This window comes from Salvelinus namaycush, chromosome 14 (genome assembly GCF_016432855.1).
Source record: "Salvelinus namaycush isolate Seneca chromosome 14, SaNama_1.0, whole genome shotgun sequence".
In the NCBI taxonomy this organism is placed as follows: domain Eukaryota; kingdom Metazoa; phylum Chordata; class Actinopteri; order Salmoniformes; family Salmonidae; genus Salvelinus; species Salvelinus namaycush.
The window spans coordinates 31,822,574-31,850,379 of NC_052320.1; the positions used below are offsets into that span (position 1 = coordinate 31,822,574).

Below are 27,806 nucleotides of genomic sequence, written 5' to 3' on the forward strand. Positions count from 1 at the left end.
AATGAAAAAGGTTTGGCTCACCGGAGTAGCCGTTGATGCACTTGCAGTGGAACATCTCGGCCTCCTTGACCTGGCATGGAGCGCCATTCTTGCAAGGGTTAGGCTGGCACGGATTGTTGCCGCACTCGCCCACGCCGGTGCCGTACAGCACGTTGCCACTCTTCTCCTGCAGGTTGTACACCAGGTTGTTGACGTCCAGTATGCGCACACAGCCCACCAGACCCGTACCAATGGAGGTTCTCTCCTTCACACTGTGGATGGAGGCAGGGAGAGGGAGGGGGAGAGAGAGTGTGTGAATGGAAACCATCCGACAGTTATTTAACTCAGTGAAAAACAGGAAAAATACACACAGGTGCTAGAAAAAAAAAAAACATATACTGCTCATTGTATGTGCTTCTCAATAAACCACTATGTGAGTACAGGAGAGTTCCTGACATAACGGTTTTCATATAACTCAACAACTAAAACCTTATTTCTCCATGAATCATCTTTTCTCCAAATACATAAGGGATAATCAGTGAGGGGCTATGCATTCTATGGAAAATAATTAACGACGTGGAAGATGTGTTCCACGACGGGCTAGCGGAGTGGAACTAACCTTCCACAGAGTTGCATTATTCTCCAGAGAACGCATAGAGCCCTGAGTTGATTATCATACCATGGCTATAATTGAACACATTTGCCACTAGAAATGTGTTCCATTTGCTGTAGGAAATGTGTTCAACATCCACTGAAGTAGCTAGGAAGTTTACTGTATAGCTACAGTAGTTGCCGTGGTAATCAAACAGACTTGCTAGTTTAGCTAACCAAACAGTCTTAGCTAACCAAACAGTCTTAGCTAACCAAACAGTCTTAGCTAACCAAACAGTCTTAGCTAACCAAACAGTCTTAGCATGCTATTATGACATTCACATTCAGCAGTACCAATAATGTTTCAATTTGCCTTTTGCTTTAGAAAGCAGCTCAAACAAAACATGTAAGAATGAATTATCGCCATTGAATTCTCCTGTGTCGATATACCGTGCTTTATAGGGAAATAATGCACGCCCTAGAATACCCTTTAAGCCAATAAGAAACAACTATTCAACAATGCCATGGTATAATAATATATAACCATACATACATAACATTTACTTATGTATATGCTTCAAGTCAGGCCTTACTCTGTCATCATGTCTTCGGGCACCCCTCCGATGAACAGGTGTGTGTCCAGGTTGAGGCCGTCGGTGCCGGGGGGGCTGGCGCCGTCGATGTGGGTCTCATTGTCCACGCTCAGCATGGCGTTGCGCCGGTTCCTTGTCACTACCAGCTGGTGCCAGCGACCCTGCTTAACCTGGACCTTGCTGACCAAGGTGCCTGTGCCCGAACCTGTGTTGAACCTGGGGGTGGGAAGCAAACCATTAGCTTTATACACAGTGTACAAAACATTAAGAACAACTTCCTAATATTGAGTTGCATGTCCCCCCTCCCCTACAAGGTGTCGAAAGTGTTCGACAGGGATGCTGGCCCATGCTGTTCTTGACACAAACCGGTGCGCCTGGCACCTACTACCATACTCCGTTCAAAGGCACTTAAATATTTTGTCTTGCACATTCACCCTCTGAATGGCACACATTCACAATCCATGTCTCAATTGTCTCCAGGCTTAAAAATCTTTCTTTAACTCGTCTCCTCCCCTTCATCTACACTGATTGAAGTGGATTTAACAAGGGAGATCAATAAGGGATCATAGCCTTCACCTGGTTAGTCTGTGTCATGGAAAGAGCAGGTGTTCATAATGTTTTGTACACTCAGTGTATATGCTCAATGGATAATCTGCAATGAAAAAAGTGCTTTTTAGTCCAGTAATAGGCTTAATGTTGATATGGGAAACTGGATATGGGAAACCCATACAAGGTACCCTACAAAGGTAGACCTGGAGAAAGGCAACAGTTTTGAGATTCATGGGTGCACAGACACACCTGATTAACTGTCATATTTGTACCTAAAGCTAACTTGGTTGAGAATGTATGGTATTATATTTCTTAACTTTATTTTTTTTTATAAGCAAGTCACTGTGATCCTTAGAGCTCGATACTCATTGACATTAACATAATGTTCTATTCTCTTTTCTTTCAAGAAGGATTTGATTTACAGTTGCCAAGAGACGTGTGAATAGAGAGATAGAGATTAATGTATTAACACGTGTAAATAGAGATTATTGTATTAATACAGGTGCGCATAGAGAGAGAGATTAATGTATTAATACACATGTGTAAATAGAGAGAGAGATTCATGTATTAATACAGGTGTGCATAGAGAGAGAGATTAATGTATTAATACACATTTCTGAATAGAGAGAGAGAGAGATTAATGTATTAATACAAATGTGTAAATAGAGAGAGAGATTCATGTATTAATACAGGTGTGCATAGAGAGAGAGATTAATGTATTAATACACATGTGTAAATAGAGAGAGAGATTCATGTATTAATACACATGTGTAAATAGAGAGAGAGATTCATGTATTAATACACATGTGTAAATAGAGAGAGAGATTCATGTATTAATACACATGTGTAAATAGAGAGAGAGATTCATGTATTAATACACATGTGTGAATAGAGAGAGAGAGATTCATGTATTAATACACATGTGTAAATAGAGAGATTCATGTATTAATACACATGTGTAAATAGAGAGAGATTCATGTATTAATACACATGTGTGAATAGAGAGAGATTAATGTATTAATACACATGTGTGAATAGAGAGAGAGAGATTCATGTATTAATACACATGTGTAAATAGAGAGATTCATGTATTAATACACATGTGTAAATAGAGAGAGAGATTCATGTATTAATACACATGTGTGAATAGAGAGAGATTCATGTATTAATACACATGTGTGAATAGAGAGAGATTCATGTATTAATACACATGTGTGACTAGAGAGAGAGAGATTCATGTATTAATACACATGTGTAAATAGAGAGAGAGATTCATGTATTAATACACATGTGTGAATAGAGAGAGATTCATGTATTAATACACATGTGTGAATAGAGAGAGATTCATGTATTAATACACATTTCTGAATAGAGAGATTCATGTATTAATACACATGTGTAAATAGAGAGAGATTCATGTATTAATACACATTTCTGAATAGAGAGAAATTCATGTATTAATACACATGTGTGAATAGAGAGAGATTCATGTATTAATACACATTTCTGAATAGAGAGAGATTCATGTATTAATACACATGTGTGAATAGAGAGAGATTCATGTATTAATACACATTTCTGAATAGAGAGAGATTCATGTATTAATACACATGTGTAAATAGAGAGAGAGATTCATGTATTAATACACATTTCTGAATAGAGAGAGATTCATGTATTAATACAGGTGTGCATAGAGAGAGAGATTCATGTATTAATACACATTTCTGAATAGAGAGAGAGAGAGATTCATGTATTAATACACATGTGTAAATAGAGAGAGAGATTCATGTATTAATACAATGGCTGTGCTTATTGTGGTTTGGTGGTGACCTAACATAATCGTTTGTAGTGCTTTCGCTGAAAAGCATATTTGAAATCGGACACTTTGGTGGGATTAACAACAAGATTACCTTTAAAATGATATAAGACACATGTATGTTTGAGGAATTTTAATTATGAGATTTCTGTTGTTTGAATTTGGCGCCCTGCACTTTCACTATTGTCATATCGATCCCGTTAGCGGGATGCAGCCATAAGAAGTTAACTGAACCTCTTCCTGGTTTATTACTTTCTGTTTCATCCCCCCCTCCCGTCAACTCACTTGAGCTCCACCTTGCCGTTGACCAGGGTGAGAGACAGGAAGTCCTTCTTGCCATCCTGGCCGTTGAAGAGGAGGATGCCCGTCATCTCGGCGGCCCTGAATTCCATGGCGATGCGGACAGTGTGGTAAGCCTTCATGGTGTCAAAGGCCAGGTAGGACTTACCCCCGAACGACGGAATGAAGTACTTGATCACTAAGAAAACAGGGGCGATGGGAGGGTGTCACATACTGTATAAGGTGTAATGTTCGTACCATAGAGTTGGATAGAGGTAAACACGCTAACCACAAAGCCTGTGGCAGAAGCGACAATGGCAAAGATAAGGGGTGGGCCCTCTTTCCAACTCTATGGTCTGTACATGTTAAACAGTTGGAGACAAGAGCCTAGTTCAGCTATTCTGGCCCAACAAACAGACGGACGGAGAGAACCCGTGACTAACAGAATGTGTGCTGGTGTGTATCGTCAGGTAGGAAAAGACAGCATGATGACGTATTTTCGACTTTATAATCAGACTTTTGTAACACACACACACACACTATTATATCATCATTATCATCCTTTTCGCCAAACTCAACAGACTCCTGAGCCGTCTCTCTCCGTCTCGGGAGAATGGTGGTTGATGAAATCCTCTCATCTAATGATTTGATTGATCCAAGGGAGGCTACGGTGTTGTGCCGCAGCCGTCACTTAGCCACTCACACGCACTCCGACTCAAACACACACTGATTTCTACCAACTAATCCCTATCAAAGAAATTAGGGTCAATTATGTTAAGATGCAGCTGTGTGAGGTGGTTCCTTATCAGACCACCAAAGGGGAGAAACGAAGGAAAAAGGCTCAGAGTGCTCCGACGGCACTCCAAGCTTGATTTTGTGGCTCGGCGCAGCAGACGCTGATTTGATATGAGTTTACTTTAGCGTTGATTGGTAAAGTGCTCAGTGGTCGCTAACCTCATTGGTTATTTAGATAGCGGGTGTAGGGACTTTGGTAGATGCTGGATGTCTATTGAGTCAAATAGATTGGAATCTAATATAAGCTGTATGGATTTGGGTTTTGTCTTTAATGCACGGTAGGGGGTCAGTTCTAGCTCAGCACTGTCAGTTCAGGACATCAATAGGAACCTAATGTTCTCTTATGGGATTGTGTTGAACTTTATGCATTTCATTCCAACTCCTTTTCAAAGATCATTAATGTCACTGACCCAAACTCTGAAGAGAAACTACCTAGTGTCTGCGTGTGTGTCTGCGTGTGTGTCTGTGTGTGGGTCAAAGGAAGGAAGGAGGGGGGCTCCACACTCACGTTTCTCGCAGACGGCGCCCCCTCTCCCGGCGGGGCAGATGCAGGTGAAGTCGGCACCGTCGTCCTCGCAGGTGCCCCCGTGGCGGCAGGGGTGGGAGTCGCAGGGCCGCTGGGCCTTGGTGTGGTGGGGCACAGGCCTGGTCCTGTGGAGGGGGGTGATGGTAGTAGTGGGGGCCGGGGTGGTCACTGGCGAGGGGGCGGTGGTGGTCCGGCGGCTGGTGTAAGGGCGGCGGGTGGTGCCCGGGGGACGGCTTGTGATGAAGGGGGAGGGGCTGGCGGTGGGGGTGGTGGCTGGGGCCGTTGTAATGGTGGTTGTGGTGAAGTAGGGGAGGGAGGAGAGGCCTGATGGAGAGAGAGAGACATTCAGAGAGACAGCAAATGTCAAGGAGAGCGTAAGTCTTGGACTTTTTTTATTCAACGACCAAAAAACGTCTAATCATGCCTTCATTTTATTTAATCATTTTTATACATTTCATCTCCTTATACCACTTCGCATTTGCAATTACAGTACACAATGCAAGCCAATCCTGCAGGTGCTTGTCCTACCGTAGTTGGTGAAGCGAATGTTCTCCTCCTCTGGCTTCTTCACCATGATGGCCGTCTCCTTGGCTGCCTTCAGCTGCTTGAGCAGGGCTCCCTCGATGTCCTCCACTGTGTACCTGGTCTCTGTGGCACAACATGGGCGACAAAGCCGTTCACAACAAGACTCAACCAGGACAGCTGCTCTATGTGCTCCCATGTATTTAATCTATCGCAGAGCGAACACACCTGATTCAAGTTGTCAACTAATCATCAAGCCCTTGATTAATGAATCAGATGAAGCTAAAACAGAACTGTGAAACGTCTCGTCCCAGAGGAAAGGTTTGAGAAAGACTGAACAAGCAGGCAGAGCAATATCCTAAAACATAGAAAATGAACTCCCCTCTCCTTAGCTCATAACAGTGAATTTATAAGAGAGCGATCGAGGTCGCTATGATACAACAACACACCCAGGGGATCAGTTGTCCTCCAACCGTCCAACAAGGTTCCACTGAGGTTCAGATTAATCGTTCTCATAATGTTTTCCACAGATGGCTGTTTTAACTGGCCAGAGCAGAGCGCCTTTATGGCAGCGTCTCCTGTGCGAATGTAAAAGACGCTGAGCGAAGCCCGTAAAAAGAGAAGAGGAGGGCGAGATTTGTATCTGATAAAATCTGGTGAAAACAGTACTCACTAACAGTACTCTGGGGGGGGGCTGAAATGAAGCCAGCTCCAAATATACAACGCCACCAAGCTCACTCTGAGGATTTGGTTGTTGTTGATGTCGTTTTGTTAGTTTTGTCCCTTTTGGCTCTGACAATAACAAATATATCCCCCCTCCGAATAAAAGAAATAGGAAAATAACAAAGCCAAGGTTTAAAATTACAAAGCCAAGGTGCTTTGTAAAATGTAATGACTTTCAGTGTTGTTGTAACGCGTAGCAGTTATGTTAGTGAGGGAGAGATTAATTTGGTATCAAAGGAAAAATAACTATTGAGGGGAAATGATCATTTTGACACTTTCCATAAAGACCGCAGCCTAACCAGTAACAAAAGTGTCACTAACATTTATATATGATGGCATACTATGTGATTATTGAAAAAGGGATTTAGAAACAGTCTTTTTTAAAGAATGTGTACCATTAGCCATAACAGTACATTTGTCATACAGTAAACAAGTGTTTTTATCACGGTTGGGGTCAACTCCATGTGAATTCAGTCAATTCAGGAAGTAAACTGAAATTCCAAAAGGAATTTTCCTCAATACTTTCTTACAGAAAATGTTTGATTTGAAGTTTCCAGGTGTATTATGATGGCAGCCCCATGTACTTACCACAAATGCCTCATTTGCAAAGTTTGCTGTATTGTACAGTGCTCTCCGTTATTATTATTTGTGTATGTGCATTAGCACAGTATACATCATCCCAATTTTAGCTCCAAGACGGCAGCAATTTAAAAAAAAATGTTTTAAAGTTGATTGTGCCGAATTATTGGCACATAGAACCATGTCATGCGCCTTAGTTTAAGAATGAATAGTGGTGGAAAAGATGAATGAATAGTGCTGAAAAGATGAATGAATAGTGCTGAAAAGATGAATGAATAGTGCTGAAAAGATGAATGAATAGTGCTGAAAAGATGAATGAATAGTGCTGAAAAGATGAATGAATAGTGCTGAAAAGATGACGTCATATCTGAATTCCTTTATGCACCTTCGCCACTGAACCAAACTCTTCTTTTTACCATGATTTTCCCCAAAACTGTCCTGTTCTGTGTTACCTGAGTCAAAGTGGGCCTCGACGAAGGCCAAGATGGAGTTGCTGGGAGCCAGGCTGCGGACGCGGACACTCATGAAGTCCTTCTGCACCTCTGACTTCCGGAACAACTCGTTCAGCTGAGCCAGGGAGGAAGAAACACACAGTGATTAGTACACACCAAAGCAATACATTTTGCAAAGGAGAACTAAATCAAGCATTTCTTATTGGACAAGTTCAGGTAGTCTGTTTCGGTCCGTTTGTTCCTTTTGTGCCTAATAAATACCCAGCAATGATCAATGAGCGAGGCAATAAGCTCTGTGCAGTGGCTCGTTCAATTTGAGTGCAGTGAACTCATTCTCCAGAAGAATGGGGAAGACTATATCTACATCCCAAATGTGGCTCTATTCCCTATAGGCCCTGGTCAAAAGTAATGCACTATATAGAGAGTAGGGTGCCATTTGGGATGCACCTATGTCAGTGGATAGGTCTACAACTGTGTAGAACCCCATTGGGCCTGGGGAATAATTACATGAACAGAGACAGTTGTAAATGTCAGGTAAGCATGATGCACGCTGGCTGCTGATTGGTTTAGCTTCCGATTCACACTGTGTGTGTGTGCTTTCGGTGCCCATACGAGGTCTAAATCATTGTCAGGAAGGAAATAGCTGAACTGTACACCATCCAAATGGCTTCATGCTTCCCTACTAAACAGAGAATAACATTCATAATGTATCTCACTCGACCGACTCAAGTTGATACCTTAAGGGAGACATACGGTACTGTACCAAGTGCCTGACCTAATTTGAATCAGTGCTTATCGCTGCTAACTCACATTTCAAATGATCTTGAAGCGTACACTTAGTTCTGCTGTTCTCTTCCTCCTCTGTTCACTTAACATTGCTCGTACGGGGGCGAGAGACAACACTCCCACTCCACTTCTTTCCAAACTGTATTCCATTATCCATAATAGTATGCTGGAATTATTGCACAGGGAGCCCCTGCTGTGTGGAGGATGGAACTGCAGGTAGTGTGGCAAAGCCAATCTGTGTCTACATTCAGTGTGTGTGCGTGTGTGTGCCCAGACACAAGCCAGGCCTCTCAAAATCCCCCCACCGGCACACTGACCCAGACACATGGCCACTTCTCCCCCTCTCTAGTTTTCACCTTAGGTGATATCCACACACAGTCTCTACCAGACACACACACACACACACACACACACACACACACACACACACACACACACACACACACACACACACACACACACACACACACACACACACACACACACACGCAGTCTCTACCAGACACACACACACAGTCTCTACCAGACACACACAGAGGGCTAGAGGGGGCATTGTGTCGCTATCTAATGCCACAACTGGCCCCTGCGAGGAGTACGATGCACACACACACAGACACACAGTGTTGTGAGGCGGTATATTAGGCCTCGGCGGGGGCCAGTGATACCAATTCAACAGCTGGCATGGCTGTTGGAGGCGAGTAGCATACATGCACGCGCACAGCCCTATCTTTGACAAAGTACACTTTCTCGACAGACTGACGATGAACCACTGAATGTAGCCTATCTATGGCTCCTAGTGCTGCTACTCACAGCACTCTCGATGCTCCTGGCCGTCTCCCCAAACAGCTCAGACTTGGGATCCTCCATCTCAGGGGTGTAGAACACCTCCTGGCCCTCCACCTGGTCTAGGTGCAGGAAGCCGCTGAACCTCATGGTGGCTGGCAGGAAATGGTGTCACATGTTAGAAAAACACTACTTCCCGTGCCTGTGAGGCATGCGGTGCCTCCAACCACCCGCCCTCAGCTTCAGACAGTAACCGTTTGGGGTAGTGCCAGTCTGGGGTTAGTGATGGAGTGTGTGTGCATATGTGGGAAGGAGGGTTAGTGTGGTCGTTGTTGATTGGTTGGTTGGTTGGTTGGGTGGGTGGGGCTGTAGGGAGTTGGGGTGGAGCCTGTGACTGGCCGCGGTGAAAGTGGAAAGTGTGGATTGTGGGATATGGAGGAGTGAAAGAAGAAGGGAAGAGGAGGAGGAGGAGAAGGGGAAGGGGTGGAGGAATGGACTGGAGTTTACCAGACCGAGACTCGTCCCAAAAGTTGGCAGAGGCACGGAGGACTGAGTAGAGAAAGATCAGTTAGACAGACAAGACAACACACAGAGTTAAAATGAAGAAACTGTTCAAAGTCCCTGGCTTTGGCAAAGACATTCCCCCATTTTCCCTTAAACATCCCCATTCCCTGTTCAAAACCCATCAACCCCCTATGGCCTCTCGCTTCTGTTCCGCCAACACAGTGCCAGCGACACTGAAGACAACGTGAAAGAGAAGAGTATAATAAAGCAGAAAGGAGGAGAGAAGGAGGCACTGATGCTGAGGTTTCATGCCGTGGCTCGCCGAACAAATTGCCCAAATCAATCATGGTGCCTTGCTCGGAGTTTGCCTGGGAAAAAGGGAAGAGCACTTGTATGATTATCGTGACAGATAGCCGTAATTGTCTCCTAATGTCGCCAAACCGGTGACTAACATAGACTGGTTAGAATTGCATGATAACAATGATAAGGACTTGTTTTGGTCGCACATCGGTTCAATTCTAACGGGGCGGCTATCGACAAGGAGCAAATGGGGAGGTTTGGATGGGAAGGAGAAAAAAGACGGGAGGAGAGAGATAGATCAGATCGAGAAGACAAACATCAGACGAGCAGGATCCGTGACGGACGAAGAGAGGGATGACTATCAGATCACTTTGAACTGTGAAAGTTACAAGGCCTCGTCGAAGTTTAACTCGCCTCTTGCAACTTGCATTGGAAGTGTAGTATTACATGGGAAATCATGCACATGACTTCTTCATTCAAATATATAAAACTTAGCATAACATACAGTACTACACTTTTCAGATGGTTAAATGATGTGGCAACAAAGTATTAGTAATTAGAATCACTCCCACAGATGCTTATCTTGGCTACCCCGAATAAAATCTTGCGACTACGTGGATGCATCATTTTTTTGTTGGTGTACTGTGGGGATTTGTACGGTTAACGGAACAAAAAACACAATCACTATGTCCAACGGTGCACCACTACAATTTCTCCACACCTTCTGATAACTTCATATCGCCCGATAAACGCTGCCATCTGAGGCTTCAGACGATAGGTGTTAGCGACTAGCGGTTAGCTCCTCTCAGAGAGATCACTGACACTTTGTCAATACAGGAGAAAAATAGAGCGAGACGCTTTGCTGATAGATATCGCACCTGGCTGGTCGCCACAGACTTGTCATTTTCATCCTAATGACTGTGATATCTGGGTGACAGGCCTAACCCGGGAGGAGAAATAGGTCCGGCATATTGATTAAGGCGCGAGACGCTCTATTATTGGTAACAGTTTGGCTGAATGAGCTATCGATCGATCGGTGATGGGCGGGTGTGACATCATCATTAGCGCCTTGCCACAGCCGACATACAAGGATATTCACGATGCGTTTCCTCATTCGTGATGTGGCGTGCTGCAAATGTGGTTTGACATAATGCACTTCATGGACGGTAGTGACTATTTACGTTGCTGTTTGCGTGGCGAGAACGAAGCAATGCAGCTCCAGATTCAATATGAGCATAATGTTTCATATTCAAAATGTGTGCCTCCTTACGGAGTTGAAGAAGGGGGGTGGGGAGGTCGGGGAGGGGAGCGGGAGGAGGGGGGAAGAGGAGGGAGGTTTTGGGGTTACTTACGGGGGCAATTGGCTCCCTCAGAGCTGCTGGAGGCCGTCTTGCCGTCGGGACAGCAGCCGAAGGGAGTGTTGTCACACGACGAGCGATCTTCCGCCGTGGGGATGGTGGTGGCCGCGGCTGTGGGGTCTGGGGAGGAGACGATTCATAATGCTTAATAACACTTCACAACGGTTCATAACAATTCATCACGCCCTCTTAACCCCAGCCTCAAATAGCTGCATCTGGAGCTCATCTGCATAATGTGAACCCTCCTGTAGTGGCTACATAATAGTGTGCAGACTATAATAATGGCACTAAGTACTTTGTGACGAGGGGAGGTAAATAACCACAGAAAGAGCGAATCTCTTCCACTGATTGGGCGATCGCTAACTTTCTACTGATTGGGCGATGGCTATCTCCAAGTCTTTGTCCCAGAGAACATTGCTGTAAATCTAGGAGTACCCTGGCTGTCTCCAACGGGGTAAAGTGGCTACTCTCACAGTACGTGAGGTAATGACCTGCAACCGTTTCTCTCTTACGGGGCTCAGTGTTCTCTGAGGAGCAGCTTTACGGTCACCCCGAGATTAGAAATGATCGGCGAGCAAAGAACCGCGGCTCACTGAATAAGTCGTAAAGACGTCAGGCTGTCTCTTCAACGATTCTCGCCGTCACCCCCGTGAGCAAAACCGAAGCCGCCGGGACAGCCGCTGCGTTCCTGGAGAAACGACTGTGGAAAAGGAGTTGGAGGGATGGAGGAGGTTAGAATCTACGGGGCATCTTTATGGGCATGGCGATTAAGTTGTGGGGGGTGGGGGTGGGGGGGGTGGGGGGGGTGCTACGGCTCAGAGACTATGTATTGCTTCACTTCCAGAGCCATGGAACTGGCTAACAAACATCCACCCACCGCAAACCCTCCCCCCAATCACACACACATAGACTTAGACACACACACGCATGCATGCACACACACAGACAGGAGACCCAGGTCTCCTTGGCAGACAGGCCATGGGCACTCCGGTCCACTGCTGACAAGAGAATAAATCTGCAAGGGGGGTAAGCGACTGAGGAAGTGCAGAGGCTTGTGTTCCATCAATTCAGGAGTGTCACAGCACGCTGTTGGGCAACTGAGGGGTCACAGAGCTTTGGAATGGTAAAAAAACTGATTGTAAAGGGTTCGTCTAGCAGTCTCTGAAGTGTGGTGCATCGTGGAGTGGTTTAGCTATAAGGCCAGAATGCAGTAGAGGGATTTTAGTGTGTAGAAAGAGAGTCGTGTTTCCGTATCAGTATGTAGCAATGACAAGGTAAGAGATATTCTTATCAAGCTAACAACTCAGGCTTGAAACAATCCCCCGACATAAGCCAATAACCTCATCAGCGTTTCTGTTTTCCAATTCTACTAAATCAGTTACGTGGTGAGAGAAACTTTTCAAATGTGATAATAGCTTTATATTTGAATGGAGGATACCGTAACAACAGTCTTGGGTTAAGAATGCATTCTGGTATTTCTTTGCCTAACATTTGGATTAGTCCTAACTGAAAGCAAAGCACACTTTGAAAATGCACACCTCTATGATGGTTGTATAATATCAGATAGTGACCTGTTCAAATGTTTTATGATGTAGCAATGAGACATATCAAACCGTGAGTCAGGTCAGAGGCCCATATTCAACCCTTTCCTCCCACTCTGACCTCTGACCTCGAGCAGAGCAGCATTATGGGTAATGAAGTGAAAGAGCTTTGATTTACCAACTGGCTCCTCTCCGCTCGCCTCCAGAACGCCGAAGGCGCTACCTTCCTCCTCATTCTCCTCCTCTTCCGCCACCTGGTCGTCTCCGCTGGGCTCGCCGCTCCCTGAGTCTTCAAAGGCGGTAGAGGAGGAGCCAGGGCTGGTGTGGCTGGGCACGCGGGGGGTGGTGGAGTGAGGTGAGTGGCGGGGGGTGGTGACGGGGCGGTTGGTGGTGAGCGCGCTCTCCGTGGCCATGGGGGGCGGCAAGGCTTCCACGAAAGAGGCCGGGGGCCCCTCCGTTTGATCATCGTCCCAGGGAGAGAGTGATGTGCTGTAGTGCGGCGACGTGAGCCTGACGTGGGCGGTGGAGGGGGTGGTGGCAGCGGCGTGGGAGGTGGGGGGGTAAAGAGTGGGTCGGCCGGCCGGCTCTATGATGCTTTCTGCATGGGGAAGGAAGGAAGGGGAGGAGAGGAAGCAAGGAATGGATGAATGGGTAAGCAAAGATGGAAATGCTTTGTTTTTTTCTGGCCTTATAGCCCCCATGTACACCTTCAACCCCCCACCCTCTCCATGTTTTTAAATGTTGTACCGTTTATGGTTCAGTCTTGCGTGTTAAGGTCATTTCAGGCACCTGAGCACCCAATACTGATCGACATACAGGAAGCACAGGCCAGTCTCATTGCAATATGGAATATACACTGAGTATACAAAACACCTTCCTAATATTGAGTTTTACTTAAGTCCTTCACACCACCGCATACTGTTGAATTCAAATGCACTGCATCCTGCTTGTGTACAGAGAAGAATAACGTGGCCTATATAGGGTTAAGCTGCACTGCAGTTGCACTGGCGCGCGCGCGTGTGTGTGTGTGTGTGTGTGTGTGTGTGTGTGTGTGTGTGTGTGTGTGTGTGTGTGTGTGTGTGTGTGTGTGTGTGTGTGTGTGTGTGTGTGTGTGTGTGTGTGTGTGTGTGTGGGTATATGTGCCAGTGTTGGTGTCTGTGGGTATGAATTATGTATCCATATCCACATGTTGCCCTCCTGTAGTGGAGCTTTAATCACAGACAGCCAGGGCCTCTGGTGATGAATGATTGATATAAATGGGGCAGAAAAAGCAGGGTTTTGCTTTGGCTTCAAAGACTACAGACTCGGCTCACAGCCGCACAAGCATCCGTCAACTCCGCCGCATCAGGCAGCCTTGTCAACACAGTCGCACACACGCCATCCGAAAAAAACAGTCTCCGAAACCCTTTCCCTGCCGTCAGCAGAGAGAGAGACCCACTTTTTAAAAATTTGAGCTGTGACCACCATTATCCATGCAAGGCTTTGGTATAAAGACAAACATTTCTCGGCTAGAACCGATACAAAACATCCCCAGGGGGAGAGGTGAGTCGAGAGCTGGTGGGGATTGAGACACTATGAAGTGTAGCTGCTTGGATGACAGCGAGCCAGCCAGGCATAACGATACTGACGCTCCTACCCCATCCATTGTGTGTGGAGGGGGAAAAGAAAAAACTCATTTGAATTCGGCTAACATTATGAGTAGGATTTAATTGCACACTAATAATCTCTTATTTGATCGGCAATTACGTTGTGAAGTGTGAAATGTGATACCTTGACGAAGCGCTGGATATTATCAGCCAGGCACCCTGCTATCTTCCACCCTGCTAGGCTCCAGAGGAGGAGGCAGAGGAGCCAGCCTGGAGAGATACAGTATGTCAGCTTAGCCCTGAGAGTGCAGCAGCGATTGCTATTGCCGTGAGCGAGGCGGTGGCACATTTTGCTTTTCCTCTTGGCTACACCTGTCACTCATGTGCCAAGCCTTGCGTCTGGCGGCACCAGGGGAGCGGGTGTCTGGGATACGGCATCCGTTGGCGGCAAATGCACCAGGATGGGTGGGTAAAAGAAAAAAAAGAGAAAGCGAGAGAAAGAAAGATGGGAAGAACAACTGGCAGTGTATTCAGTTCGGTGGAAGCTTTCCTTAATCAGGTTTAACGCTCCATTTGCAGGCAGTTTTATCGGCGGGCGGGCGGGAGAAAAATCATTGTCATCTTCACTTGTCTGGGCTATGTAGTTATCTTTGAAAGGCGGTTATTAAGATTGTTTGCAGTGTCTGCCATGATCAGTGGGGAGGAGGAATCTGATATTGGAAAGTCGAGAGGAAATGGAAGAGGGAGAAAAACAGGGGCGGAGGGGGAGAAAGAGAACACGAAAGAGTCCGAGACAGGAACAGAGAGACAGAGGAAATAGGTCGAACAAGTTAAGAAGAGGGAAAGTATGAGGAGAGAGAAAGAGAAGAAAGAGAGAGAGAGAGAGAGAGAGAGAGAGAGAGAAAGAGAAGAAAGAGAGAGAGAGAGAAAGAGAAGAAAGAGAGAGAGAGAGAGAGAGAAAAGAAAGAAAAAAATACAAATTAATCTGGGAAAAAGGGAGGATTGAGGGAGAGGCGTATAAGACAAGAGAACCCTGACTAACATTCAGGCAGAAAACTGATGATGCCATATGCTTGTGTTCACTGCCAATTTGCCGCAAAAGTAGAGGTGATGACACCATATGGGAGAACCAGGCCACTGGCCAACTTCTGGACAAGATCGGTGCCAGAAGTTTGTCATTCGTTCAAATACCATCTTTTAATGGCTTGTACCTTTCACGCTTTCACCGGTTTTCCCCTGGATTGCTTCATCTAGCTCTGAGATGGGCTACATAGCCAGAAGCAGTAATGCTGTGTAGTATAGAGCAGACTCAAAAGTGCCTGAGAGATGGGTCAGATAACAGCAGTAGTCATTTGATGTACTTTCTGCAAAACATGCTTCAGTGTGGAGCCATTAGCACTGACGTACAATACGACGGCAGAGTTACATCAGACCAAGGAGGCTTGTAGCTCGACTATGGTTTCTGTAGGAATGGCATAGGCCCTCAGTAGTGCTTCTATGCTGGATGTTAGCATTGAAGTTATTTCTGTAATTCTTACTAAGAGCTGCATCAGATCAGCGGGAGACGAGGGGCGGCGGCGGGAGGAGGGTGGAGCACTGCTAATGCTAATTTGCACCCAGTCACACGTGAAATGAGCTTGCGCTCTAACCCCCAACAGGGGGGCGGCGGAGGAGCCTGCTACCCATGGCGCGACCGCATCCGAGGGAAGAAATGAAAAGAACTGCTGTGACAAGTCAGAGGCCCGTCGTGTTCATCTGGCTTTCCCCTCAGGCTCAGCAAGAGAGAGAGAGAGAGTTACAACTCTTTCTCCCTCCGAATAAGGCTACACACGAGGTACGGAATTACATACTACATGTCTCATGTGGGCGGCAGGTAGCCTAGCGGTTCAGTAACTGAAAGGTTGCTGGTTCGAATCCCTGAGCCGGCAAGGTGGAAAAATCTGCCGTTCTGCCCTTGAGCAAGGCAGTTAATCCCCAACAACAACTGCTCCCCGGGGACCGATTAAGAGGGGTTGGGTTAAATGCGGAAGACACATTTTGGTTGAATGCATCCAGTTGTGTTGACTAGGTATCCTCTTTCCCTTTCCATCGCCAGGCAACAGAGAACGAGACGGGAGTGAATTTCACCGGTAACGAATCTCTAATCACCAGATGCTCCGGGCCTATCAAAATGCTGTTGGCCTCTTATAGAGAAAATTACTGTTACTCCTGTGTACCTGCATGTATGAGTCTGCCACAGCTCTATTTCAGAAGCCTTGGTTAGGGTATTGAGGTGGAGCCCCTGAAGCATTGCACCTACTTTAGGCCTGACAAACCGCACCAAGATCAGCAGGGAGGAAGAGAATTAATCGAATTGCTGTTTTTTGCACACGTCTGATCTGTGGGCGCAAGCGATGAGGTGAGCAAACGTTTTCCTGTGCGAGATGCTAGGCACCTGACGCTGGCCCATGGCCAACCTTCCTGTGCCCGCCTGCCAGCGCCTTCCCAGTGCCATGCTGTCCTCGCGGGCCCTGCTGTGACGCTTGTTGGTGCTCGGCTCAACACGTCCATCGTACATGAAAGCCACGGCCTTGGCGCTTGTCCCAGTGCACACTATACCACTCAGTGAAGTGGTGCACTCCATCCAGCTAAAAGATGCGACAGGGATCGAAGGATTCCCCACAGAGGTTTTGGTAGCTAACCTCCCTAATCCGCACAGGGTTGCAGGGTATCAAACAGTGAAATGTCACTCCTTTCTGGGGAATCTGTGGCTCAGGCTCCATCCAAACAGCAGCATCTCTATCTACAGGGGAGCACCTAATTTCTCTCCCAAGGCTTTGTTTTCCCTCTTCCTTGCTCCTCTGTCAGCCACGGTGTTGATTTCACTCGCAGTGACACCGCAATCCCAAGCAGGGAGGATAATGGGTAAAGAGCCTCAGCTGTCATCGTGTGTGCTCACAGGTATGTGACGACAAGCCAGCTGTTTGTTATTTCCACAACCGGTGGCCACAGAGAAACCTTGTGCTTTACTGCTAATTATTGTCATATAGAGCCCACACACACACTACACTATATGCCCACACACGCTACAATAAAAACACTTGATGATATCTTGTGAAATCAGTCTCAAAAAGTGTTTTTAAAACAGTTCGACCGTATAAGGGGTTACTACAGTAACGTGTAAAGTAAAGTTGATGTACTTCTAAGTATAACTATGCCGGCTATTCACAGACAAACTGAAACCAGTGAAAGAGACAGTGACGCAATATGGCACCAAACCCAAAGTGGACACAACCCATATCCTCTAGTCCCTTGTCTTTGACAAGGAGCCAGATAGAGAGAGAGAGGACAGTTGGTCTTTCCGATGCCTGTGGCATTACTCATTATCTTTTGATATGGGCCTGACAACAGGAGTTGGACATCCTCTAGTATGATGTATGGAGGACAAACGGGGCTCACCTGTACACTGGCCAAAGCGTTCCACTGTGATGTGCTTGTCCTGCCTACAGGCAATGGTCCTCAGCTGGCACTGGTCAGCGTAGGTCACCCCATCAGAGCCACACACCTGCTCGGGAAGAAGAGAGAACAAAAAGAAGCTAGGATCACAACTTGTTAACTTTCGCGTTGCCTACTACCAACCTGGTGCTGGGGTCCGGATTCTGTACAGGACTACTGACAGTATGAACTGATTGGTCATGGAGAAGAGGACTGATTGGTCATAGAGAAGTGGACTGATTGGTCATGGAGAAGAGGGCTGATTGGTCATGGAGAAGAGCGCTGATTGGTCATGGAGAAGAGCACTGATTGGTCATGGAGAAGAGGACTGATTAGTCATAGAGAAGAGGACTGATTGGTCATGGAGAAGAGGACTGACTGGTCATGGAGAAGAGGACTGATTGGTCATGGAGAAGAGGACTGATTGGTCATGGAGAAGAGGACTGATTGGTCATGGAGAAGAGGACTGATTGGTCATGGAGAAGAAGACTGATTGGTCATGGAGAAGAGGACTGATTGGTCATGGAGAAGAGGACTGATTGGTCATGGAGAAGTGGACTGATTGGTCATAGAGAAGAGGACTGATTGGTCATGGAGAAGAGGACTGATTGGTCATGGAGAAGAGCGCTGATTGGTCATAGAGAAGAGGACTGATTGGTCATGGAGAAGAGGACTGACTGGTCATGGAGAAGAGGACTGATTGGTCATGGAGAAGAGGACTGATTGGTCATGGAGAAGAGGACTGATTGGTCATGGAGAAGAGGACTGATTGGTCATGGAGAAGAAGACTGATTGGTCATGGAGAAGAGGACTGATTGGTCATGGAGAAGAGGACTGATTGGTCATGGAGAAGTGGACTGATTGGTCATAGAGAAGAGGACTGATTGGTCATGGAGAAGAGGACTGATTGGTCATGGAGAAGAGGACTGATTGGTCATGGAGAAGAGGCCTGAATGGTCATGGAGAAGAGGCCTGATTGGTCATGGAGAAGAGGCCTGAATGGTCATGGAGAAGAGGCCTGATTGGTCATGGAGAAGAGGCCTGATTGGTCATGGAAAAGAGGACTGATTGGTCATGGAGAAGAGGATTGATTGGTCATGGAGAAGAGGATTGATTGGTCATGGAGAAGAGGACTGATTGGTCATGGATATGAGAATGTAGAGGCCCACCTTGGTCTTGTTCTTCTCGTCACAGTCGGGAGAGGGACATTCGCAGTGGGCTTGACCGTTGACCTCGTCACACAACGCGCCAAACTTGCAGTCCAGCTCATCACATGAAGTTGGGGCATCGGCACCTGAGATGGGAATGAGGGGTTGAAATCAACTCATGGGGACAACAGATAGGCAGCTATGGCATCACTGGCCGTTCATCTAATTGGGTATTCCTGGTCCTAATCATGATGCTCACATTAGCATGTGTGCTTGGCGCTCTTAACTGTCCTTTTATCCTAGTTGATAATTGTCATCATATTTGATATGCACAGCACTACTTCCACATATATAAACATGGGTAGGTTATGCAGATGAATGAACAGTTATACTTTCCATACAGATTCTATTAATGATGTGTCTTTAATATAAAGTAAATATGTGGACTCTTTTCAAGCAATAAAAAATGAAGGATTTGATCTCATTGTCTTGTTTTGGCCGGGCGTCTAATCAGCACTGATCTCTGGTACTTTCACCAAGGAACCTGTTAGAAGCGTTGACACATATCGCCACTGGGTTGCATCAGCAGCAGCATCACCAGCAGCAGCAGGGGCTTGGGCCAAGAATCCTACCCATGAGCCCCTGAGGCGCCAAGTGTGGGCTCTCTGTGCTGACATAACAGCCGTGCGGAGCACCTCCTCTTGGTTTTCATGTACCCGTTCCATTACCACGCCCCCCTTTTTTCATCTGCCGGTACGCCACAGAGCACCACTGCTGGGCTGGGACTATTGAGTTCATTAAGCACTTGACTTCCTGTCGATAGCGGATGGTGGGTCTTAATGAGACAGTGCCAGGACAACACAGCAGGGGCTCACCTTCCCTCTCCACCAACTGGAGTTATGTGTGTATTCATTGGGCTAAATTAGAATGGAAGAGGGCGAGGAAAACTGCTGATAGTGGGCTAAAGTTAAGAATAAATTCTTATTTTACAATGACAAATGACTGGATAAATAGCCAAAATATAAGTGCTTAAAACACCATGAACAACGACAGCTATTTTACTGCAGTTGCTTCTACCGTTTCTGCTACTTCTAGATGCTGCTAAAAAAACTTGGCTTTGACAAAAAACCATTGAGTTCATTAATAGGCTGCTGCCAGGCAGCCCCCTGGACGAGAGGAGTGAAAGGGACTAGACGAGAGCCGAGGGGTTGCCACGCTCGCCACGCTTCATCGATGGTGCGGCGAGTCAGCAGGTGGCACGCGTCAGTAAGCGGGGGCTCCACCTTACCTGTGTCGCACCCGCTCATACCCATCTTGCTGCCGTCGGGGCACACGTTGCACTTCATGCCCTTCACTCCCGTCTTGCAGGAGCACAGGCCTGACATTTGCTCGCAGTCGTCCCTCACTGAGCCCACCGCGTCGCAGTTACACGCTGGAATACAGAGGGTGAGAAAGAGAGAAAGAAAGAGAGAAAGGGAGATATGAATAGGGAGAAGAAAGGGATGGAGAGAATGGGATACATAAAATACAGTGAATAAAAGTCCATATGTTCATCATAATGAAAGATGATCCCTCTAGTCTATCCCTAACACTCTCCAAGATTCTCCATTATGCTTTTAAGTTCAGGAATACACACACACTCTTTCAACACACTAACACACTCTCTTTCAAACACACACACACACACACACACACACACACACACACACACACACACACACACACACACACACACACACACACACACACACACACACACATACAGGCCACCTCAGAAGTGACCCCTGGCTTGATGTAAATCTCAGCGCTTCATTGTCGGGGGCTGGGGTCAGAGATAGTTCAGGCCGAGGCCAGCCAGACAACCCTGGGGCAAGATGGGAGAGGGTAGATGGGCCAACAAGATCACAGAGCGCCACCAGCCCGCAAGGGACAACATCAAAACCCATCATGTTCCTGGAATCAATGTTTTTCCTCCTGCTGAACTCTGCACTGATGTGTGTACTGTTTGCTTGTCCATGAGTAAGCCTCAGGGGGCCAGTGTTGCAGTCAGGAAGCACGCTTTCCCATGTGCTCAGAGGGCACTTTTGGTACTGCAGTTTAGCTGAAGACAAGCCCAAAAGGACAATTTTTATAGATGGCCCCATAGACTCCTTTCTGTGTTTACAAACATTGCCGCATGAGTGCATTTCACACTACTTTTGGATTATAATTGGATGGTAGGGCTCGTATGAACGTTTTGCTTAATATAATGTGTGTGTCATCATCGCAAATCAACTGCATTATACTTAAAAAACACTTCAACTTCAACCAGTAAAATGGCTCTTTGGCTAGCTTTTGCTACAGCCTATATTAATGAGCGTTAGCATTCTAGTGAACAACTAACTGCTGCATCCAAAATAATTATTTTGCAAAGATCACAACCAAATGCAATCTAAGTGGGTGTTCAAGCAAGAATCAAAACATAATTGTAAGCGTATGAGAACCCCAAAAAGTTATTTTGTTTAGAAGTTAAAAAACATAAATCTATCTAAATGTTGAATGGGCACAGATGGCAATGGCTTTCTTACTGCCACCAAGAGTAGCGCGCATCTGTGCGTGACGTCAGTGACTCGTGTACTGGAAAAGGGTTTATAGAAAAGTCACATTTTAAAATTCCTAAAACGACACCTTTGTGCCAAAAATATCCATTGAATAATTCAAGTAATCGTCTTCGAGGCCAATTGTTCTTCCATCACTCACAGCCAAAGATATTAAAATTTTATAGTCATCCAATATTTGTGATGTTTGTGGATGACGTCGTCGCTGCTCGTGCTGCTTCCACTGAGTTCTAGTGTGTAGCCGTTATCGGCTCTGTAAAGCAGATGGCAACCACCACGAAATGGTATATGCGAACGTGAGTGGATTACGTTGAAAACAACGGTCGGCCATCTTGGATGCTGTCTCCAGTTCATATATACCTCAGGTGTAAACCTCACAGGTAAGGCCACAGTGGAGACAGATAGATAGTTCCTGCTGCGGACTGAAAAGCTCTGAGGATCTCGTACTGTATTGCCAAGTACTCTTTTCACAAGACTTAGTAGTCACCATCAAAAAGGATTATGCGCACACACACACGCACACACACAAAGGAATCGAGTCAATGTCTCCATATAGTACAAGCCATCAAGCAGATACTTTAACCCAAAGCGGCTTACAGTATTGCATGCATACATTTTCGTACTACCGGCCCCAGTGGGAAACCTATGATCCTTGAGTTGCAAGCGTCATGGTCTACTAACTCTGCTATACAAGACCATAACTCTTCTGTTTCCTACGTAAGGACAATTGATGAGAAGAAACGAGATGGAGAAACAGTCAAGATGAAGAGGTTCTCTTACGTGTGCAGCCGCTCAAGTTCTCTGTGACGATGCCGCGGAAGTTCCAGAAGCTTGGATCGCAGCGGTCGCACTTCTGTCCCCCGACGCCGGGCTTACAGGAGCACTGGCCGCTGCCCGGGTCACAAGTCCCCTTGTAGGAGCCGTACGGGTTACACTGGCATGTACCTGGGGGACACACCAATGACTGATGACTGATTGACATGACTGATTGAATGACTGAATTAATTAGATCATTATGTACAGCTACAACATCAAAGCATCAGCAGACCGGGTCCAGGCTCACCTCTGACCCCTTGTATTATATCCATCACAATGGTATTAACTTATTGACCAGATGCTCACAATCAGCCTATCGTAGCACTTAGATCATCTTATTTCCATTGAAACTAAACGTACGAAAGAAAGGTGATCTCAGTGCTATGATACTTTTTGGAAACCCAGCCCTGACCTAGACTTGAATCTGTGTCCATACCTTTAGATATCACTTTATATGCAGGTTTTCCTTTTAAAGAATTGTATGCTAGGCTGATTGTGAGCATCTGGTCAATAAGTTAATACCATTGTGATGGATATAATACAAGGGGTCAGAGGTGAGAGGTCGGATGCCACGTGAGGGGTCGGCACACTTACTGGGGCATCCGGCAAGTCCCACACCAAGGGCCGCTGTCTTGTTGTCACGGCAACAGCCATAGACTGACAGACTGCAGTGTTCTTGCGCTGTCAGCTGTGTCGGAGAGGTGGCCGAAATCGCTGATGAGGGGACACAACGGACAAGAAAGGAGAAAAAAAAACTTTTCAGAGTGATAGAAGGCTCTTTTAAAAGGAATTAGAAGACACAATCTCTGAACAACATGCAACTTCTAGTGAACAATGAGTTTTGCCTGGCGGGCCAGGGGTGAAGAAGCTGGCATCTGGCTTCCAGATAACAATTCTATTTTCCCAGTCCTGACAATGGCTCAAAATCAGAGGGAGAATTATGCCATTACCTCCAGTGCAGTGAAAACAAACAATAGTGTTCCTAGTGGATTTGCAACAGCTGACATTTGCCTCTTCCTAGGAGGCCTATTCTCTTCATTTGTTCTCCTGTGAAATTGCAGAGCGCGACACAGCGTCGCTACAAGCTCGCAGAAGCAGAAAAAAACGAGTCTGCAGCTGAATTTGATGGACTGGGCCAATCTGTGAGTGTATGTGTGTAGTTGTTTTGTCTGTGGGAGCGCCAGATTTCACCGCGACGTGACAGCTCGAAAACCTTATATACAACACACCCCAAACAAATATCTCCCCCAACAGAGCACCTGTGTATCAGTGAAACGAGAGAGGTATGGAAGGATGGAAGGAAAAGAGGGAGGGAGGGGGGGGGGGGGGGGTTGTTCAATGGCCAAGGCAATATATTATTGCTTAAACTCTCTTCAGGCCTTGGATCAAAATGGGCGCTAGTGGTAGAGTTGGGAGGAAGAACTCTCCCCCTCGCTCTCTCTTTCTTTCTTCCTCTCTTGTGTTCCTCATTTGGAGTTTGGAGGCTGTAGATACCGGCCCATAAATCACACTGTTACTGATGTGGATATGAGCCGAAGCCTAATGGTGATGACTTGCTCTCTCTCTTTCCAGTGCTTTTCCACTCCAGCGATGAGCTTTGGACACAGTTCATTAACTTGCCACTTTTCAGCGCTCCCGCTACTATCTGTGCTGAGCCTATTAGGACAAGAGAGAACTTTTAATTTCATATGTTCTTCAACCGATTGGTTTTCCCTCTACAGTGACCATTGTCTGGCACAATACAGCTCTCTCTGATGTGCGAGTATTACTCTGTCTCTCTATCTCAAGGTCTGCTGCTGCCACGGCTATGTGCTGCATGTAGCCTTTGTGTTTCTACAAGGGGAGAGTTGAATGCCTGTACATGTAGCAATGGTATATACCGCAGGATCTCTTTTAGACGTCATGAAAACTGGGTCAGTGATTCCAGTTTTCTGATAGAAAATGCAAAATAGGACAGCTTGAAAGTTCTCTGAGACAGCTGTCAAAGATCAAAGAACTCAGACAGGCATGATGAAACATTTTCCCAGAGACACAACAGGTGAGGTGTTTATAAACCACATAAGAGAGTAAAAAAACAACAACACAAGGTCGTGTTGAATTCAAAACCCCCTTTGTCAAGTTAAAGAAGTCAGGAGCTCCCTTGAGTTTGAAGGCTTGGAGGTCAAACCGTGGTCAAAGACACGTTCCTCCATGCATAGCTTATGAAGAAAGGCCCAATGAGATTCCAATTGATCTGAGCTTTTTGGGAAAAGAAGAGGGCCCAAGAGCTTGCGTACACCAATAGCACTCCACAAGAAAAAAGGGATTGATTCTCTGCGGATGGTGAAGAAGCGTGACAGAAAGCGCCCCAAAGTGGCCAGCTTAGGAAGGACGACTTTACAGGGGTGTGAGTGTGAAACCGGGGCGGAGAGCTCTCTCCATCTCTCTCTCTCTTTCGTTTGCTCCCTTGCTCTTTTTAGGGCCGCAGGGAATCAAACAGGCTGCAGTGATCACACAGAATATCTTATCTGCCCTTTGCTTCGCTCTGGCCTACTACAGAGAGATGATGGTTTACACTGCCAAGGCAGGGACTTAGAATGTAGAGCAAGACGTAGAACAAGGCTTCCCTACTTTTGCCTGGCATCTGTGGTGACAGTCTAGAGAAAATGACCTCTGCAATCTACATAATGACAAAGCGAAAACAGGTTTTTAGACATTTTTGCAAATGTATTAAAAACAAAAACAGAAATACCTTATTTACATAAGTTCAGACCCTTAGCTATGAGACTTGAAATTGAGCTCAGGTCCATCCTGTTTCCATTGATCATCCTTGAGATGCTTCTACAACTTGATTGGCGTCCACCTGTGGTAAATTCAATTGATGGGACATGATTTGGAAAGGCACACACCTGTCTATATAAGGTCCCACAGTTGACAGTTCATGTCAGAGAAAAAACCAAAGTACAAAGAGATCGTTGATGAAAACCTGCTCCAGAGTGCTCAGGGCCTCAGACTGGGGCGAAGGTTAACCTTCCAACAGGACAACAACTCTAAGCACACAGCCAAGACAGGAGTGGCTTCGGGACAAGTCTCTGAATGTCCAGAGCCCGGATTTGAACCCGATCGAACATCTCTGGAGAGACCTGAAAATAGCTGTGCGGCAATGCACCTCGTCCAACCTGACAGAGCTTGAGAGGATCGGCAGAGAAGATGGGAGAAACTCCACAAATACAGGTGTGCCAAGCTTGTAACGTCATACCCAAGAAGACTCGATGCTGTAATCGCTGCCAAAGGTCCTTCAACAAAGTAAAGGATCTGAATACTTATGTAAATATGATATTTTTAAATATTCATAAATGAGCAAAAAAAATTAAAAACTGTTTTTGCTTTGTCATTATGGGGTATTGTATGTAGATTGATGAGTTAAAAAAACGATTTAATCAATTTTAGAATAAGGCTGTAACCTAACAGAATGTGGAAAAAGTCAAGGGGTCTAAATAGTTTCCGAAGGCACCTTATGTAGGTATCCAATCGGGGGAGGGAAGCTCTCGCCAGCCAGCTTTGGCGTTGTGTTCGATAGGCTACTGTACCAACCAAAGTGGTGTTCAGAAGAAACAGCAGGATTTTTAGCCGTAGCTTTATGACAAAGTACTAAGCTGGGTGAATTAAGTATGAGATGAGTTATTACTCTGGCTGATGTTAGATCAGTTATGGTGGGGTGTGCAGGCTGCTCACCTGTACAGGGTCCCTGATTCTGGATCAGCAGGTGCTCCTGCTTTTCACACCTAGCCTTCTTCATTTCACACTCGTTGCTGTAGGTCTTCCCATTTGAGCCACACACCTAAGGAGAATCGTAGTCATACTCACATGAATGCTGAAATGTATGAGCGTGTGATTTAATTTCAAAGTTACTCTAAGTACACCATTCCTTTTCAAACCACGTAACATTGCAAGTTCAATTTCAATCTGAAAATGTTATTGCACAAACATTGACTTTGAATGTAAATGTCAGATGTCATGCATTCATTACCTAGGAATTACCTAGGCTTGTGTGAAACTGAAAACCACCTCTATTGCAGTAAAAACCACATACAGGTTTGTGGTTGTTTGTGGAGGGCTAACTTATGGAGGATAAAGCTTACCGGGTTGCGAGGCACGCGATGGCAGTCAAAGTCACAGACACAGCGGTCGTCCTCTGCGTCCTCGTCCCACGATCCTCCGAATGTACGACACCTGTCCTGTTCGCAGCTCTCAATACCTGACCCCGATCCTCCTGAACCACAATCTGCAGAGACCACACACAGAGATTATTTTTTAATTGTTATTATCGGCCAAGCACAGTCACACATAAGAAAACTTAACATTTCGATACACACTTGTAAAAATGCCTTACATCTTCGTCGTCCTCCCCAAAAATTAAAGCCGAGTTCTTGGCAGAGTGTTTATATATTCAGAGTATGCCACCTTTAGGATATTAAAATGTCCTTCACGTTGACGCTGAGATAGAACCAAAGGCGCTGCTGGAAGTACAAGATAATGACCAACCATGGAGAGGACCAGCGATTGACAAAATAAATTAGGCACAACATTGCTGCGCCACCAGTGAGGCATCCTTTACATTTCAATTAAAGCTGAGGATAGTGGGAGGAGGGAAATATTACCCCTTGCATCCCTGCGAGGGGGAATCAATGCAGGGGAATCAATGCGAGAGCCTGTTTCATTGACACAGATTTCCTGATAGGAGGAAGCCGCTAATTATACGGTGTTCCGTAAGATCCAATTATCAATCCACTCCAGAAAAAAAAAAAGTAGTTCAGACACTTTTTGTACCTGCGACTGTGAAAGGTAAACTTTCGATTTATTTTAAAACGGTACACTTCACTGGATCAAAGAGGTTTTTGAAAAGAGCTCTTCAGAGAGCGTTACAAGAGAGTTACAAGTACAAACGACAAGCCATTATTATTTCCGAGGATCGGAGAATTATAAAGCTGAAACATTGAAAAAACATTTTGGAATACAAACTACATAAAGATATACATACAGATAGAACTCACAAGATAATGGGGGGGAAGAGAATGAGATGGAAATAAGAGTGGACACATCCAGCTTGACTGCAATGATTAATTTAATACAAACAAAAATGGGAAGGAGTTAGACCATGGAGAATGAAAGGGCCCTGCTTTTAATGTTCAGACAGTTCACTTGTTACACTTGCAAGACTCCTGGGGAGGAGAGAGAGGGAGAAGGAATGGTGGGGAGAGAGACAGAGAAGGAGAGAGACCAAAAGAGAGAGAGAGAGAGAGCAAGAGACAGAGAGGCAGTAGTCCACATGCAGACAGAGGAAGATGTTCAAGTATGGGAAAAAGTAATGTTCATTAGTATCAAATCTCTTTATCTTGAAAAGTATCCAGTTATGATGTAAATTCTCCTAATGATATTCTCCAGACCAGTTATAATGCAATCTTGTACAACATTAATTAAACAAATATATATATATGTACTAGGGAGTCCAGATGCTTCCCTCCTGTCC

The 27,806-nt window shown here is 45.8% G+C and overlaps 1 protein-coding gene across 2 annotated transcripts in view; it reads right to left on the reverse strand.

Annotated features, from left to right (window-relative positions):
* Nucleotides 1–27,806, reverse strand: part of LOC120059395 (agrin-like) — a 283,055-nt gene that overhangs the window by 26,620 nt on the left and 228,629 nt on the right. For both annotated transcript variants that reach the window (XM_039008413.1, XM_039008414.1), the window contains 16 exons: nucleotides 26,419–26,561; nucleotides 26,012–26,117; nucleotides 22,892–23,011; nucleotides 22,262–22,426; nucleotides 20,173–20,316; nucleotides 18,906–19,030; nucleotides 17,701–17,806; nucleotides 12,855–13,274; nucleotides 11,130–11,255; nucleotides 9,001–9,128; nucleotides 7,405–7,519; nucleotides 5,657–5,776; nucleotides 5,111–5,452; nucleotides 3,814–4,006; nucleotides 1,164–1,379; nucleotides 22–251 (listed from right to left, as the gene is read on the reverse strand). In XM_039008413.1, the coding sequence (XP_038864341.1) occupies nucleotides 22–251; nucleotides 1,164–1,379; nucleotides 3,814–4,006; nucleotides 5,111–5,452; nucleotides 5,657–5,776; nucleotides 7,405–7,519; nucleotides 9,001–9,128; nucleotides 11,130–11,255; nucleotides 12,855–13,274; nucleotides 17,701–17,806; nucleotides 18,906–19,030; nucleotides 20,173–20,316; nucleotides 22,262–22,426; nucleotides 22,892–23,011; nucleotides 26,012–26,117; nucleotides 26,419–26,561 (2,799 nt within the window). The remainder of the gene's footprint in view (nucleotides 1–21; nucleotides 252–1,163; nucleotides 1,380–3,813; nucleotides 4,007–5,110; nucleotides 5,453–5,656; nucleotides 5,777–7,404; nucleotides 7,520–9,000; nucleotides 9,129–11,129; nucleotides 11,256–12,854; nucleotides 13,275–17,700; nucleotides 17,807–18,905; nucleotides 19,031–20,172; nucleotides 20,317–22,261; nucleotides 22,427–22,891; nucleotides 23,012–26,011; nucleotides 26,118–26,418; nucleotides 26,562–27,806) is intronic.